Genomic DNA, 13,195 nt, shown 5'->3' on the forward strand with positions numbered 1-13,195 from the left:
AGGAGTAGGAGTAGGAGTAGGAGTAGGAGTAGGAGTAGGAGTAGGAGGCTAGGTAATGATGCTCACAAGCTGGTGCAGGCATGTTGGGCTGAAATGATGCAGAAGGCAGCCAAACACTTCTGTGACTTTGTTACAGTATGATTTCTGCCCAGATTTGTCCTTAATGTGAAAAGTAGGACAAATCCAACCTGGCCATTTACTGCCCCATTAGTCGACTGTTGATCATTAGTAAAGTGATGGAGGGTGTCACCAACATTGCTATCAAGCAGAAACTACTCACTAACACCAGTTTGGGTTCAGCCAGGACCACTCGCTCCTGACCTCATTACAGCCTTGCGTCAAACATGGACAAAAGTACTGAATTCCAGAGGTGAGGGGACTGTGACAGCCTTTCACATTTAGGCTGCATTCAACTGAGAGTGTCTTCAAGGATGCCTAGCAAAACAGGAATCAGTGAGTATCAGGGCAAACTCTCCAGTGGTTAGAGTCATACGTGGCAAATAGAAAAATGGTTGTGGCTATTGGAGTTAGTTATCTCCACTCCAGGACATCTCTGCAGGAGTTCGTCAGGGTAGTGTCTTAGGCCCAGCCATCTTCAGCTGCTTCATCAATAGTCTTCCCTTCCCTATAAGGTCAGAATGGAGATGTTTGCTGATGTTTGCATAATGTTCAGCACCATTCACGACTCTTCAGATACTGAAGCAGTCCATCTTCAAATGCAACAAGATCTGGACAATATTCAGGCTTTGGCCGGTAAGTGGCAAGTAACATCTGCTAGGCAATGACCATCACCAATAAGAGACAATCTAACCACTGCCCCTTGATATTCAATCCTCCACTATCCACATCCTGGGGATTACCATTGATCCAAAACTCAACTAGACTCACCACATAAACACAATGGCTGCTAGAGCAGGTCGGAGGCTAGGAATACCCCAGTGATTAACTCATTTTCTGACTTCCCAAAGCCTTTCCACTATCTGAAAGTCCAAGTCAGGAGTGTGATGGAATACTCCCCACTTGCCTGGATGTGTGCAACTGCAACAACAGTCAAGCTTGACAACATCAATGACAAAGTAGCCACTAAATTGGCACCACGTCCACAAGCATTCACTCCCCCTACAACCAATGCTCAGTTGCAGTATCTACAAGATACACTGCAGAAATTCACCTAAGATCCTTAAGCAGCACCTTTTCAAACCATGACCACTTCCATCTATAGAAGGACAAAGGCAGCAGATAGATGGGAACGCCACCACCTGCAAGTCACTCACCATCTTGACTTGGAAATAAATTGCCGTTTCTTCCCTGTCACTGGGTCAAAATCCTGGAATTCCCTTTCTAAGGGCATTGTGGGTCAGCCTATAGCACGTGGACTGCAGCAATTCAAAAAGGTAGCTCGCCGCCACATTCTCAAGGGCAACCAGGGACCAGCAATAAATGCTGGCCAGCCAGTGATGTCCACATTCCATGAATGCATTTTAAAAATTAGACTATCACTGGCATCGTTTTGACTGAAAAGTAAAATTGGTTGTAAGCTGTTCTTATTGGAAATGACAATTCGATGTATAAAAGTGTTTTTGAACTTGCTCCCTAAGATTAAGTTTTGGATCAAGATCAATTTTTAAAAAATGTAATACTTTTTCTCAGATATAATGAAATCAAAAAGCAATCCAGATATCCTAAAGATGGCAGCTGCAGCGAAACGAGCAGATCGAACACAGAGGTCAAAGGTAAGCTCTTGATTGTTTGACATATCTGGCAAACATTCTTTCTCCTTCAAGCTAAACTGCAGTAATGCCACTAATGTCAAGTACTTATGTATATATCCTGAATAAGATATGTGTTCTATTAAGACACCCTTTCATTTTTCCAGTTAAGGCACTTAGTCTCCACCATGCAGGTATACTCCCCGTGGAAAGGAAGAAATTCCTGCATGTTAAATTCTGTTAGCATAATGATTTATTTATTAGTTTTATCTTTCACAAATTGACCTGAAAAACTAAATCCTTCCTTGTGTACTACCTCATCTAAAATAATAAATATGCTCAATGTGCGAAACAGAACTAAATTAGGTGCTTTGTATAGTTTCTGCAAAGTTTTATACCCCGGGTGTAGATATAGCAGAGACTATAGTCACTTCACTGTCAGAACAATTTCCAAATAGTGCACAAGAAACCACCTGTAGCAATGAAGTATTCATGTAACTGTCCTGTTGGCTTAGTTTATGAAAGGGTGTTGAAAATACCATTTACCATACCTATGTAGGGAATGATTTTAAAAAATTAGCTGTGATTCTCAGTTATGGGGTCATCACTGCATTTGCTGGAAAGTGCATTGTCACAGATATTGAGTGCGGAATGGGATTGGACTCTGTGTCTTAACACCTGTTGTACATTAGTCTACTGACAATAGGTGAACATCAGCTTTTCACATGGAAATATCCATTTGGGCAAGATTTTGAGATCTGCAGGCATCTATGGAAAGCATTCCGCAACTTTAGTCATCAGCTTTGGGAGAACAGCAAAGGACTCTGGTTTAGATAGAAGGGTTTAGAATATGGAGCGTTAACCTTTCTGCCATCAAAAAAAAAAAATTTCCAGCTCTTGCATATGTGCACGTACGCGATCTTAACCGGTGTTGTGAAACAAAATTTGCCTTGACTTGGTGCATAGCTTAGATAAAGCAATCCAGTATTAAAGATTTGTCTTATGGGTTTTTGAGTTACTTGTGTTCACATTTTTAGGTATTTCATCGTAAGGTAAGCTACCAAGTCAAGCTGCGTATCATTTATTTGTTTTATTTTTAAACAAATGCACATCATACTAAACTGTTCCAAGGCTAAGCTGATCTTAGAGGTAGAATGTTGAGTTCATATTAAAACAATTTTAAAAATCCAGGCAAATTACAGCAATGACCAGTTATAATTTTTGCCTACTTAAAATTCATGTTAGTTTCATATAATTTTTAATAATGCACCAAATGTAAAGGAACCTCATCTGATAAGGCCTGCTGATGTGAAAATAAAAATCTCACCAACTTCCTGTATTACAAGCAGTGCCTTTTTTGATGTAAAAGTGCAAGTCCTTTTTGACAACTTTCTCCTCCTTCCATCTTACAAACTGAAGGTGCTGACTCCCTGCCCCACCCCAATATGGTATCGGCCTTCCGGGTAAGATGGGCTGGTCACCCTCTCATACCTTTATAACTTTAGAAGTAAAATTTAAAAAGTGACATGCATGTTTCTGAAAATGGCTCTTTCTAAATACTGCAAAGAACACACTCCCCCATGTAGGGAATATCTGATGTTACATGGCAGCATCTGAGAAGTGAAAGGAAAATTTAAGCGGAGTTATGTTAGGATTAAATTAACAATATCCAATGATGGAATTGCATTTGGAAAATAGGAAAGCAGCTTGTCCACATTTCGAGAGGTTGCTGGCAGATTTTCTTCCAAAGAGAAAATTACAATAGGAAATCATTAAAGATTAAAATTTTATATGTATGGTATGTCTTCTAAAGACGTTGAGCAAAGTCAAAAATATTGATATTTCCCCATTCTGAGATCTGTACATTGAAGTTATCAATGATTCAACTCTGGCCACATCTGAGATGTAAAATCACTGAAGAGAGTGCAAGGGAACAATTGATTTGACTTTGTGATTTTTGCTTTTAAAAATGTAACTACTTTGCTTGTGAAGAAAATGAATAAAGTCACTCAGATCAGCTTGCATGGAAGCACCACACAACACACTAGTCTGTGTCAATTACTTTTCACAGATTTCCTCTTGAGATAAACTACTTAATACTGAGTAGTATTCAACCAGAAATATTAGTCTGTGGTTCATAGGTTAATAGTGATGCTTTGCTTTCTAACCTTATTTCATTTTGCTCCTCTTCTTCATCCTTTAGTCTGTGAGTAAAGCGCTGGCATGGGACAGCTAGAGCTGCTTGATGATTGACACCTTCCCTTTAGGTAAACCATTGGTTATTGTCACTGAGTGAAGGCATGTCACTTTGGGATTTGGGCTTTTTTCTGTATGGACATGCACTGGTATCTGTCTGGGTTTGTGTCCTGGACTCTGCTCTGGCCTTTATGGAATTAAATCTGTTATTGTTGTTTCTGCATGCATATTTTCAAAGAGTAAGATAAGCCATACATTCAAAATTCATGTAAAGCCTGCTTAATTTTTGCACAACAACCGCACCAATCTGCCTTAATAAATGACATGATCCAAAACGAAGAGTGCTGCAGCTTGTGCAGTGGATCACCTCGTGGAAAAATAATTGTGGGAATCTTTAAGTAGAAGTGTCTTTTCTGATTTCTTTATTGCAAGGTTTTTTCAAATAAGTTTCTACTCTATGAATCTCTCTCCCAAAACAAGTAGTAGATGCCAGGTCAATTGATAATTTTTAAATCCATGATCAATAAATGTTTGGAGTAAATATTTTGAAGACCATTGATCCAGGAATAGAGTTAGGATACAGATCAGTCATGACTTGATGATTGAATGGCAAAACAAGCTTGAGGTGCTGAATGGCCGACTCTTGTTCCATTGTTCCGAAGATAGGTCAATACAAGACTTTTGGCCATTGTGACCTAACAACAGCATTGGAAATTTAGTATGTTCGCCTGGTCTTTGTTCCTTTTATGTTGACTTTGTATGTTGTCTCTTTCCAATTAGTTTGGCAAATAAGTACAATGCTGTGGCACAGTTGTTTCACACTGTAGGTGTATGAATATTAATGTTATTGTTTGGTTTGTGCATGCTTGTCCAATGCTGTGCTACAAAATTAATTCTCTTATTCTATCAACCAGGGACACAAAGTGCATGTTCCACTTTGCTGAGTATCAGCTAGTTTATCAAATGGAGGATTTCCATTCACATTACAAACAACAAATGCTGGAGAAACGTAGTAGGTCTGATAGCATCTGTGGAGAGAGAAACGGAATTAACGTTTTAAGTCCAATATGACACTAATTCTGAATGAGAGTTATATTGGCCTCTAAACATTAACTCTGTTTCTCTCTCTACAGGTGCTGCCAGACGTGCTGAGATTCTCCAGCGTTTTCAGTTTGTTTCAGATTTCCAGCATCCACTGTTCTGCTTTTATTTGCATTCATGTTGTATAATTCATTGGCATTTACCACAAAACTGCAGCTTAAGTAATGTTTTGATTGCTGCGTAGCTATTTTACATATTGATAGTCTAGATTTTTCAAAATTCGCATAGTCTGCTTCCACCTAAATATGGTGGAGTTGTCAGCTATTTTTTTTTTACCATACCTGAGCTTTATAAATATTATTTGTGATGTTATGCTTAAACAACCTAATCAAATCAGCTGGCAGACTGGTAATGCTATGAAGTACAAGGTTATCCTGAAAATTTGTGGGTTGAATTCTACTCTGATTATATCTCATCCCCTCATTACAGTTTGAGCAATCTGAATCTGAGTACGAATTTATTGAATCCAATTGGTCATAAAGAGGCAATCTCACCTGATATTGACCAAGGGTCGTTAATGCCAGAAGTTGAAATGCCATTCTGATACTTTGGGAGAAGGTTCAGGTTTCAGAATTGAGATTTAATTGGGTCATTGGCAAAACTTTATCTTGCATCAGATCCCCTATTGATCACTGCGACAAAACTGTTTTGCTGTTGCCATTGTGAGTAATGTTGGGAAATATTTATCTTCTTTACTAATCTATCTTAAATGAGTACACTTCACCATCAGTGTTTTTCTTAAATTGATTAATACTTAACTTTCTTCTCAGCCATCATTTTACAGATCTGGAAGTTCAACTAGTTTCTGTTCAACCGGGTGATTTGAAAGTGAATCCTTTTAGCTGGAATAATGTGTTCATAAGGCATAGAATCAGAAGTAGGCTTACCAGTAATCTTTGCCACATTATATATTCTTTTTCCTTCCAGCTGATGCTACCCTTAACTTCTCTGGTTAATTATGATTAATCCTTCTTTCCCATCTTCGCTATGAGCCATGAACATTTTTTTTTAAACATCTACCATTGTTCCTCAACCATCTTTGCTGCTAAACTCTTTTCCCAGTCCACTCCAGCTGCTGTGATTTCTCACCCCACTCTATCTAGTTCCTATGTAATTGTCCCTATTTAAGTTTAACACAGTTGTGTCCGACCCAAGTTTCTCCCTTTTAAATTGAATGCTATATTCTACCATGTTATAGTCACGACTTTCTAGGGGATCTTTTCCTCTGAAGTCATTTATTGAACCTGCCTCATTACACATCACCAGATTCAAAATAGCCTGCTCCCTGGTTGGATCTACAACGTAGTTTTCTAGGAAACTGTCCTGAATGCACTCTGAATTCTTCTTTGTGACCACCTCTACCAATCTGATTTTACCAGTGTACATGAAGATTAAAGTCACCCATGATTAATGTACTGCTTTTTTCACATATTTTCATTGTCTCCTGATCAATTGTCTGTTCTCCCTTTATAGCTACTATTAGGAAGCCAGGCCTATAGACTATTCCCACCAGTGTCGTCTTCCCCTAGTTATTTCTTACCTGCACCCTATGGATTCTACATCTTCTGATCAGAGATCATCTTTTACCATCAGACTTATTCCAGCCAGTACCAAAGCTACACCACCATCCTTTCCTCCTACAGAGCCACTCCCTTCTACTCCAGTACTGGTGCCAATGTCCCATGAACAGAAACCCATTCCACCTACATGAACTTTTCAGCCATGCCTTTAACTCATTGACTTTATTTATCCTATGCCAGTTTGCAAGTAATTTGGGTAGGAGCCCAGAGATTTGTTACTTTGAGGGTTCTACTTTATAATTTAGCTCCTAACTGTTCAAATTCTTTCAGCAGAATTAACTTTTCTAATCTTATCAATGTCATTGGTACCAAAAAGTACAGCAACAGATCCTTCCCCTCTCACACCCGAGTTAATCTCCAACATTGAGAAGATGCCCTAAACTGAGGCACTGGGCAGTCGATGTAACCTTCCAGCTCTCAGCTGCAAAGAGCAGTATCTATCCCTTAATTATACTGACCCCAACCACCATTACATTCCTATTTCCTTCCCCTCAACTTGAATGACTCCCTGTACCACATGGTTAGTTCTCTCAACCTTCCTACAATTCCCACTCTCATCCATACAGCTTGCAAGAACCTTGTAACATTTGGACGAATGCAGGTGACAAAGCTCCTCAAATGAAACCCACTGGGGTCCCACACCAGCCCCAACTGCAGTAACACCCTCCAATCCCTAATTACAGACAAATGTGAGTTACCTGGTCTGAGTGGTGTAACTACCTCTGAAGCAAAATGTCCAGGTCACATTTCCTGATATGATGCAGTGTCTGCAGCTCAGACTCTAGCTCTTCAACTCCAATTTGAAGTTCCTCGAGCTGCAAACACTTTAACATGAAGTGTGTTCACTCTGGATCACCTTGGTGTCCAGCAGTTTCTACATGCTGCAGCAGCAACACGTAGCTTGTCCTACCATTGCTACGTACTGATTTAATTTATAAGTTAATTGGTTCAGAGTCCTTTCTTTACACTCTACTGTAATAATTTTTATTTTTAAAAGTCATCAATATGAATCTCCTACTTAACCAAGTATTTCTTAAGGGAAAGAGAAGAAAAGCACTGGAGATCTAAAGACTACTCTTTCAGAAATAGTCACCAATCCTACTCACTTTCTTTCCCCGCAAGAATGTCACTGTGTAGTTTGTGATGTAGCTCTTGCCTGTTTATCTTGCTGCAGGCAGTCCTGCCTATCCACGCCTTTTAGTCCTTTCCTCCTCACCTCTTAGAGTCCGACAGCACAGAAGCAGATCCTTCAATCCAACTCATCCATGTTGACCAAGTTTCCCAAACTAAACTTACCTGCATTTGGCCTATTTCCCTCTAAACTTTTCCTATTCACGTACCTGTCTAAATGTCTTTTAAATGTACCTGCATCTACTACTTCATCTGACCGTTCATTCGACATACAAACCACCCTCTGTGCAAAAATGTTGTCTCTCAGATCGCTTTTAAATCTTTCGCCTCTCATCGTAAAAATATGCCCTCTAGTTTTTGAACTCCCCCAGCCTAGAGAAAAGCTCTTTGCTATTCACCTTATCTCTGCCTTCCATGATTTTATAAACCTCCTAAGTTGTTCAGGAGCATTTCTCCCTTGCAGCAAACCTTTATTATAGCACCTATATCCCTTTTGCCCCCCCACCCCCTCAAGTCCCACTTGAACCAAATTCATTCATTTTGCCTTTGTCTCATTCAACTGAAGACTTCTTCACACTGACCGTGCACGTTATTGACCGAATAGAGTCCTACAGAGTAGAAAAAGAATTTAACTAAGATAACAAAACATCCTTAGGTGCTTCATTGCATTGTAAATTAATTGTGATACCAAACTACACAAGGTGACTGTCTGTCTGAATCTTGGAAACTTCTATGGAGTGAAATCTGGATCTGAGGCTGCGTTGCCTGTCAAGATCCTACAGAGCCGTGCTCTAATTGCCTGGGAAGTTTAATCTTCCAATGAGCTGAACTCTCCACTAAAGTCTCCAAACCTGAGATCAGGATTGGAGAGGTTAGCTGGGTGGATAGCACTCACCTAGATATTTGCCCTGAAAATGTTGCACTGTTTAGTCACTGGTCTAAATGAGAGATTAACTACCATAACTGAACTGTGCACCATAACTTAACCCTCACGACTACCAACTGCAAGCCAAGCATATTATTCCTGATCTGATTACCCTTCCCTCGGGACCATATCTTATGTAGTCTAGTTTATCCCAAAAGACTCAATTACCCCAACCAGGCCCAACAGCCCTCTTTACTCAAATACCTGCGCTCCGCTCCCCACCCCACCCCACCCCACCCCATCCAGTCACCTGCTTGCTTGCTTAAGACTTAAGACGTTTAGAAAATTTATCCAAATATGATAGCTACTATTCTAAAAATGAGGCATCTCCTCTGTTGGCTGTTAGGTTAGATGACCACAGATTTGGCCTGTAATGTTGGTTTTAAGGAGTTTCTTGAAGGATGAGAGCAAATTAGTGGTATAGAAGTTTAGGAAAGAAATACCAGCTCTTGGAACCTCAATAACAGAAGGCATGGCCACCAACGGTGGGGAATTAAATTACAATATTAAGGAGACCAGGATTGGTTAAGTGCTGATACGTTGGAAAGTTGTGAAGCTGGAGGAGCTACCTGAGGTAGGAAGCACCGAGGCCTTGGAGGGATTTGGGGAAAAATGGATTAATGTTTCAAAGTCAAGATATTCCTTTAATGGGAGCCGGTGTAGATCAGCAAGCATAGAGGGTGATAGGTGGACAGGAGTTGCTGTGAGATTAGATAGACAGCAGACATTAGGTTAATATAGGGTAGAATGTCAGACACTAATCAGGGGTGCATTGGAAAAGTTGACTTTGAAGTTAATGAAGGCAGGAACAAGAGTTTCGGGAGTAGATTCACTGAGCTCGAGGGTAAATTAGCAATTTTTCCAAAGATGGAAATTAGAGGTTTTAGTGATAATCTGGAAAGGAGACCAGCAGCCCAACTCGGGGTCATATATAACAATAATGTTATGACCAGGCTGGCTGAGTGTCAGCCTGTTGCCTTGGAAGGACTGGAGTTATTAGCTAAAGAATGAAGTGGGACCAAAAATATTGGGAAGACTTAAATCATTATAATTGGAAGAAATTCCTGCTCATACCATCCTGGATCTCAGATGAAACAGTTTAGTAACAGGACCTTGAGTTGAACGCAAAATGGGACATTACCAACCAAAACCTTGTTGCTTATTTTGTTGCAGTTGTGTGGTGCCTATTTTAATTGCAGCTTTCATTGTCTTTGTCCTTCCTGTGCCTGTATATACGCATGTATGGTATTGTTGACTGTTTACTGAATGTTCAGTTTATCATTTAATGCACAAAATAATCTTGCTACATTTTCTGTGCAATATGAATTAGATGCAATGCAACATTTTTTGTGAAAATGTGCATCAATTAAACTGTTGTTTTTCTACAGTATTTGATGGTTTCTGTATGTCAAATAGCTATTTGTTACTTGTGAATTCCAACCTCTGTGTGTTACCAGTTGTTAGTTACCTTATCAGCCTCTGCTTTATAAATCAGGCCAATTGACTTTTGGAACCTCATCAGCCCTTTCTCAAAATTACAAGAATATTACAAGTCTAATATGTTTCCTGTTAAAATGTATATAAGGGCCAACCATTTTACCTTGATACTAAAGATGCAAATACTTCACATCTTTGAATTGATCCAGACTATAATTTAAAAACAATGGGAGTTGAGAGCATTTAAGAGCTGGCTTTTAAAGTCATGTGCTACAGTTAGAATCTGAAAGCATCAGTGAGAACAGGTACAGTAGAATTGATTTTTTTTTTTAGAATGTTACTTATTAAATGTTAAACTTATGATTTTTGTCTACTCCCTGTCCTGTTGCTAGGCAAGTTGTAATTGAACGCTGGTAAGAGTGTAGAAACCTTGATTATTTCAGTTTTATGTCTTTGTGTGCTGCACTGATTGTGGTTTTTCCTGGCTTCCTTTCAGAGTCTCAAAGAAGGACTTACTGTTCAACAGAGGTTTCATCTATTTGAAAATAAGGAGACAAAAGAATTTTAAGAGCTCCTTTGCATGTTCAAGACCAGCACCTTGTCCCTGCAGAAAATTGCAGCTCAAAGATGACCCTTTGTGAGCTTTGGGTTTGCTGCAGCTGTGATAAAGAAGCTGTATTTTAATAAAGCAAACACATCACCCACACACCTAATTTCCCTTAGATTATTATTATAAAATTCTAGCATTTACTTTAAGCTCCATGCACTGCAGATTACTCTTATTACGATCTCTAACTGTAAATACTACATAGGGATTGGCTTCTTTGTTTCAATGTTTGGGGTTCTTGTTGTCCCTCACACAGTCTGTAAAGCTGATTTATATACACTGCTGTATAAGCTACTGTGTAAACAAAATGGGAAATCCTTTTTAGAGAAAAAAGTATGAAAGACACTACTTGTATATAACCACAAGAGAAGGGATGCTTATGTATTTTCAATTTTGTTTATTGGACTGAAAGTTGAAGTTTGATCTGGATGTTGAATTCTTGGAGCAGAAGGTACAAGTTAGAGTGTCCCATTTTACCAGTCTGCAAAATACTCTTTTCTCCATCCCCTCCCACACCAAACAAATCTTATTAAAATTATCACAACCTTCCATAATAATTGTTTTGCGTTTTTTTTTGTAAGCCCATTAACTAGGGCTGGAATTAAACTTTAAAACTTTTAAAACTTTTTAGGTAAGGTTGGTTGTGATTTTGGACCTTTATTCATTTTGATACTATTGCTCATGCCATTTCTACAGCCACTGGTGAGGAACACCTATCCCACATTACAGTGACTCTGGACTGAAAATTGTAAAGGAACTGCCAGCATATGACAGAAGTATAAGCAAACAACATGTACTGTTAATCTTTCTTTGACACTAATCTATATTCAGACTTTAAACCAGAAGCCTAATTGATCTATCTTTTGGTGAGCACTTGCTATTCCTTATTCTTCTGGCACTGTTTGTTCCTGTGCATAACAAGTACACCAAGACTTTTATTGTATTCTATGTAGTAATCAAGTGACTTTTTATAATATTGACGTGAACTAATGGCATTGAAAACTTGAGTGATCACCAGACGACAGAAGGCAAGTGAAATAAGATTGCAATTTGACCATTTGTGCAGTTACAAATGTAATCTTGTAGGAAAAACTTGAACAAAATAAAGGGATCTCTTCAAGTTCACCTTTTAACAGTAGTCGATGCTCCTAAGAAGAATCCAGTGCAGATAAATGCAAGTAACAATAGCTGATTTACTCGGTACTAATGACATGTTGTTTGAGTAAATGTGCTTACACTACTTTGAAAATGATGAGCTGGAGTGATGTGAAGGAGTGTGTTTGTGTCATTTTGATAGTTTCATATTCCAGTTTCTCTCACTAGCCCACCAAAAGGATTCTGTTTCTCAAAATAAAAACTGTAGGATCTGAAAAAGTTGGTACTTATTTTTTTTGCCCAGTATGTGCAGAAGGGGTGTCATCTTGCTGTGTGTGAGAGAGTGAGGAGATGTTGAGTAACTTCGTAACTTCTGCCGTTGGCAGACCCCTGTATTTATTTAAATGTGCTGAATTTGCTCCACTTCCCAATAATAAAAACTGCTGTCTGTGATTGTAAATACCACACCACCAAACTTTGCATATGTTAGCAATAAAATATTTTTGCACCACGTCTGAATGTTGTTTGTGAGCATTCATCTGCTTTTAAAAAGCCTAGAATACTGAACACAGCACTGAATGGAAGTTATAAGGATTGAATTATTGATTCAGCAAAATTTGGTGTCGTGTTAGAACTCTGCACTGGTTTTTTCATCTGTTAGATCCGAGTTTGAATGTAAAATGGGATGCATACATTACTGCTTACACCTATTTAAACCTAATCCATGCTACTGCTGAGTTTAGATCCTTCAGGTATATCGTTCCCATCATTTATACAAAAGGTAGTTGTATCCTTGTGTATCTATCCAGAATAACTTCTCCCATTCCAGTATCCACATCTACATCCACCACTCTGCTTAGTGATCAACAGTCAGATTGAATAAGTATGTAAGTGGGTGCACTAGCATAATGATTGTCCCTGAACTGGTAATTCAGAAACCTGGACTAATGGTCCAAAAACAGCAGCTCAGATCTTGCTACAGCAACTGGGGAACTTAAGTTCAATATATTAGATATATCTGGAATTTAAAAAAAACATTAGTCCACTAATCCCGCTTAATGGAAGGAAATCTGCTCTGTATCCTGTACATCAAGCCTTTATGTGATTCCAGACTGTAGGAATGTGATTAATTCTTATCTGGCCTCTGAAATGGCATAGCAAGCTGCTCAGTTGAATTCGAAAAGGCAGATAACCACCACCCCCCGTCAAGGACTGTAAGATGATGGACAATAAATGCTAATTTAAAGAGTGACCCTTCTTTTAAAAACGCTCGTACAAAAGTAAAATACTGCAAATGAAATAAGAGCAAAATGCTAGAAGTACTTGGCTGTCCGGCAGCATCTATAGAGAGAGAAGAGGAGTTAACCGTTCAGATCGATGACCTTCTGTGGGTGCTGCTGAAAGAGTTTCCCCA

The 13,195-nt window shown here is 39.0% G+C and overlaps 1 protein-coding gene across 4 annotated transcripts in view; it reads left to right on the top strand.

The window, feature by feature from the left end:
• The window catches only part of LOC109915688 (COP1-interactive protein 1-like), a 343,206-nt gene extending 330,910 nt beyond the window's left edge, over positions 1–12,296 (top strand). For 3 of the 4 annotated variants that reach the window (XM_048610815.1, XM_048610818.1, XM_048610816.1), the window contains 2 exons: positions 1,651–1,733; positions 10,576–12,296. In XM_048610815.1, the coding sequence (XP_048466772.1) occupies positions 1,651–1,733; positions 10,576–10,647 (155 nt within the window). In that variant the 3' untranslated portion in view covers positions 10,648–12,296. Of the gene's footprint in view, positions 1–1,650; positions 1,734–3,912; positions 3,977–10,575 lie in introns of all 4 variants that reach the window. The other variant, XM_048610817.1, reaches the window with a different exon arrangement.
• The last annotated feature ends 899 nt before the right edge of the window (positions 12,297–13,195 follow it).

Source organism: Rhincodon typus, chromosome 23, assembly GCF_021869965.1.
Source record: "Rhincodon typus isolate 14 chromosome 23, sRhiTyp1.1, whole genome shotgun sequence".
Taxonomy (NCBI): Eukaryota; Metazoa; Chordata; class Chondrichthyes; order Orectolobiformes; family Rhincodontidae; genus Rhincodon; species Rhincodon typus.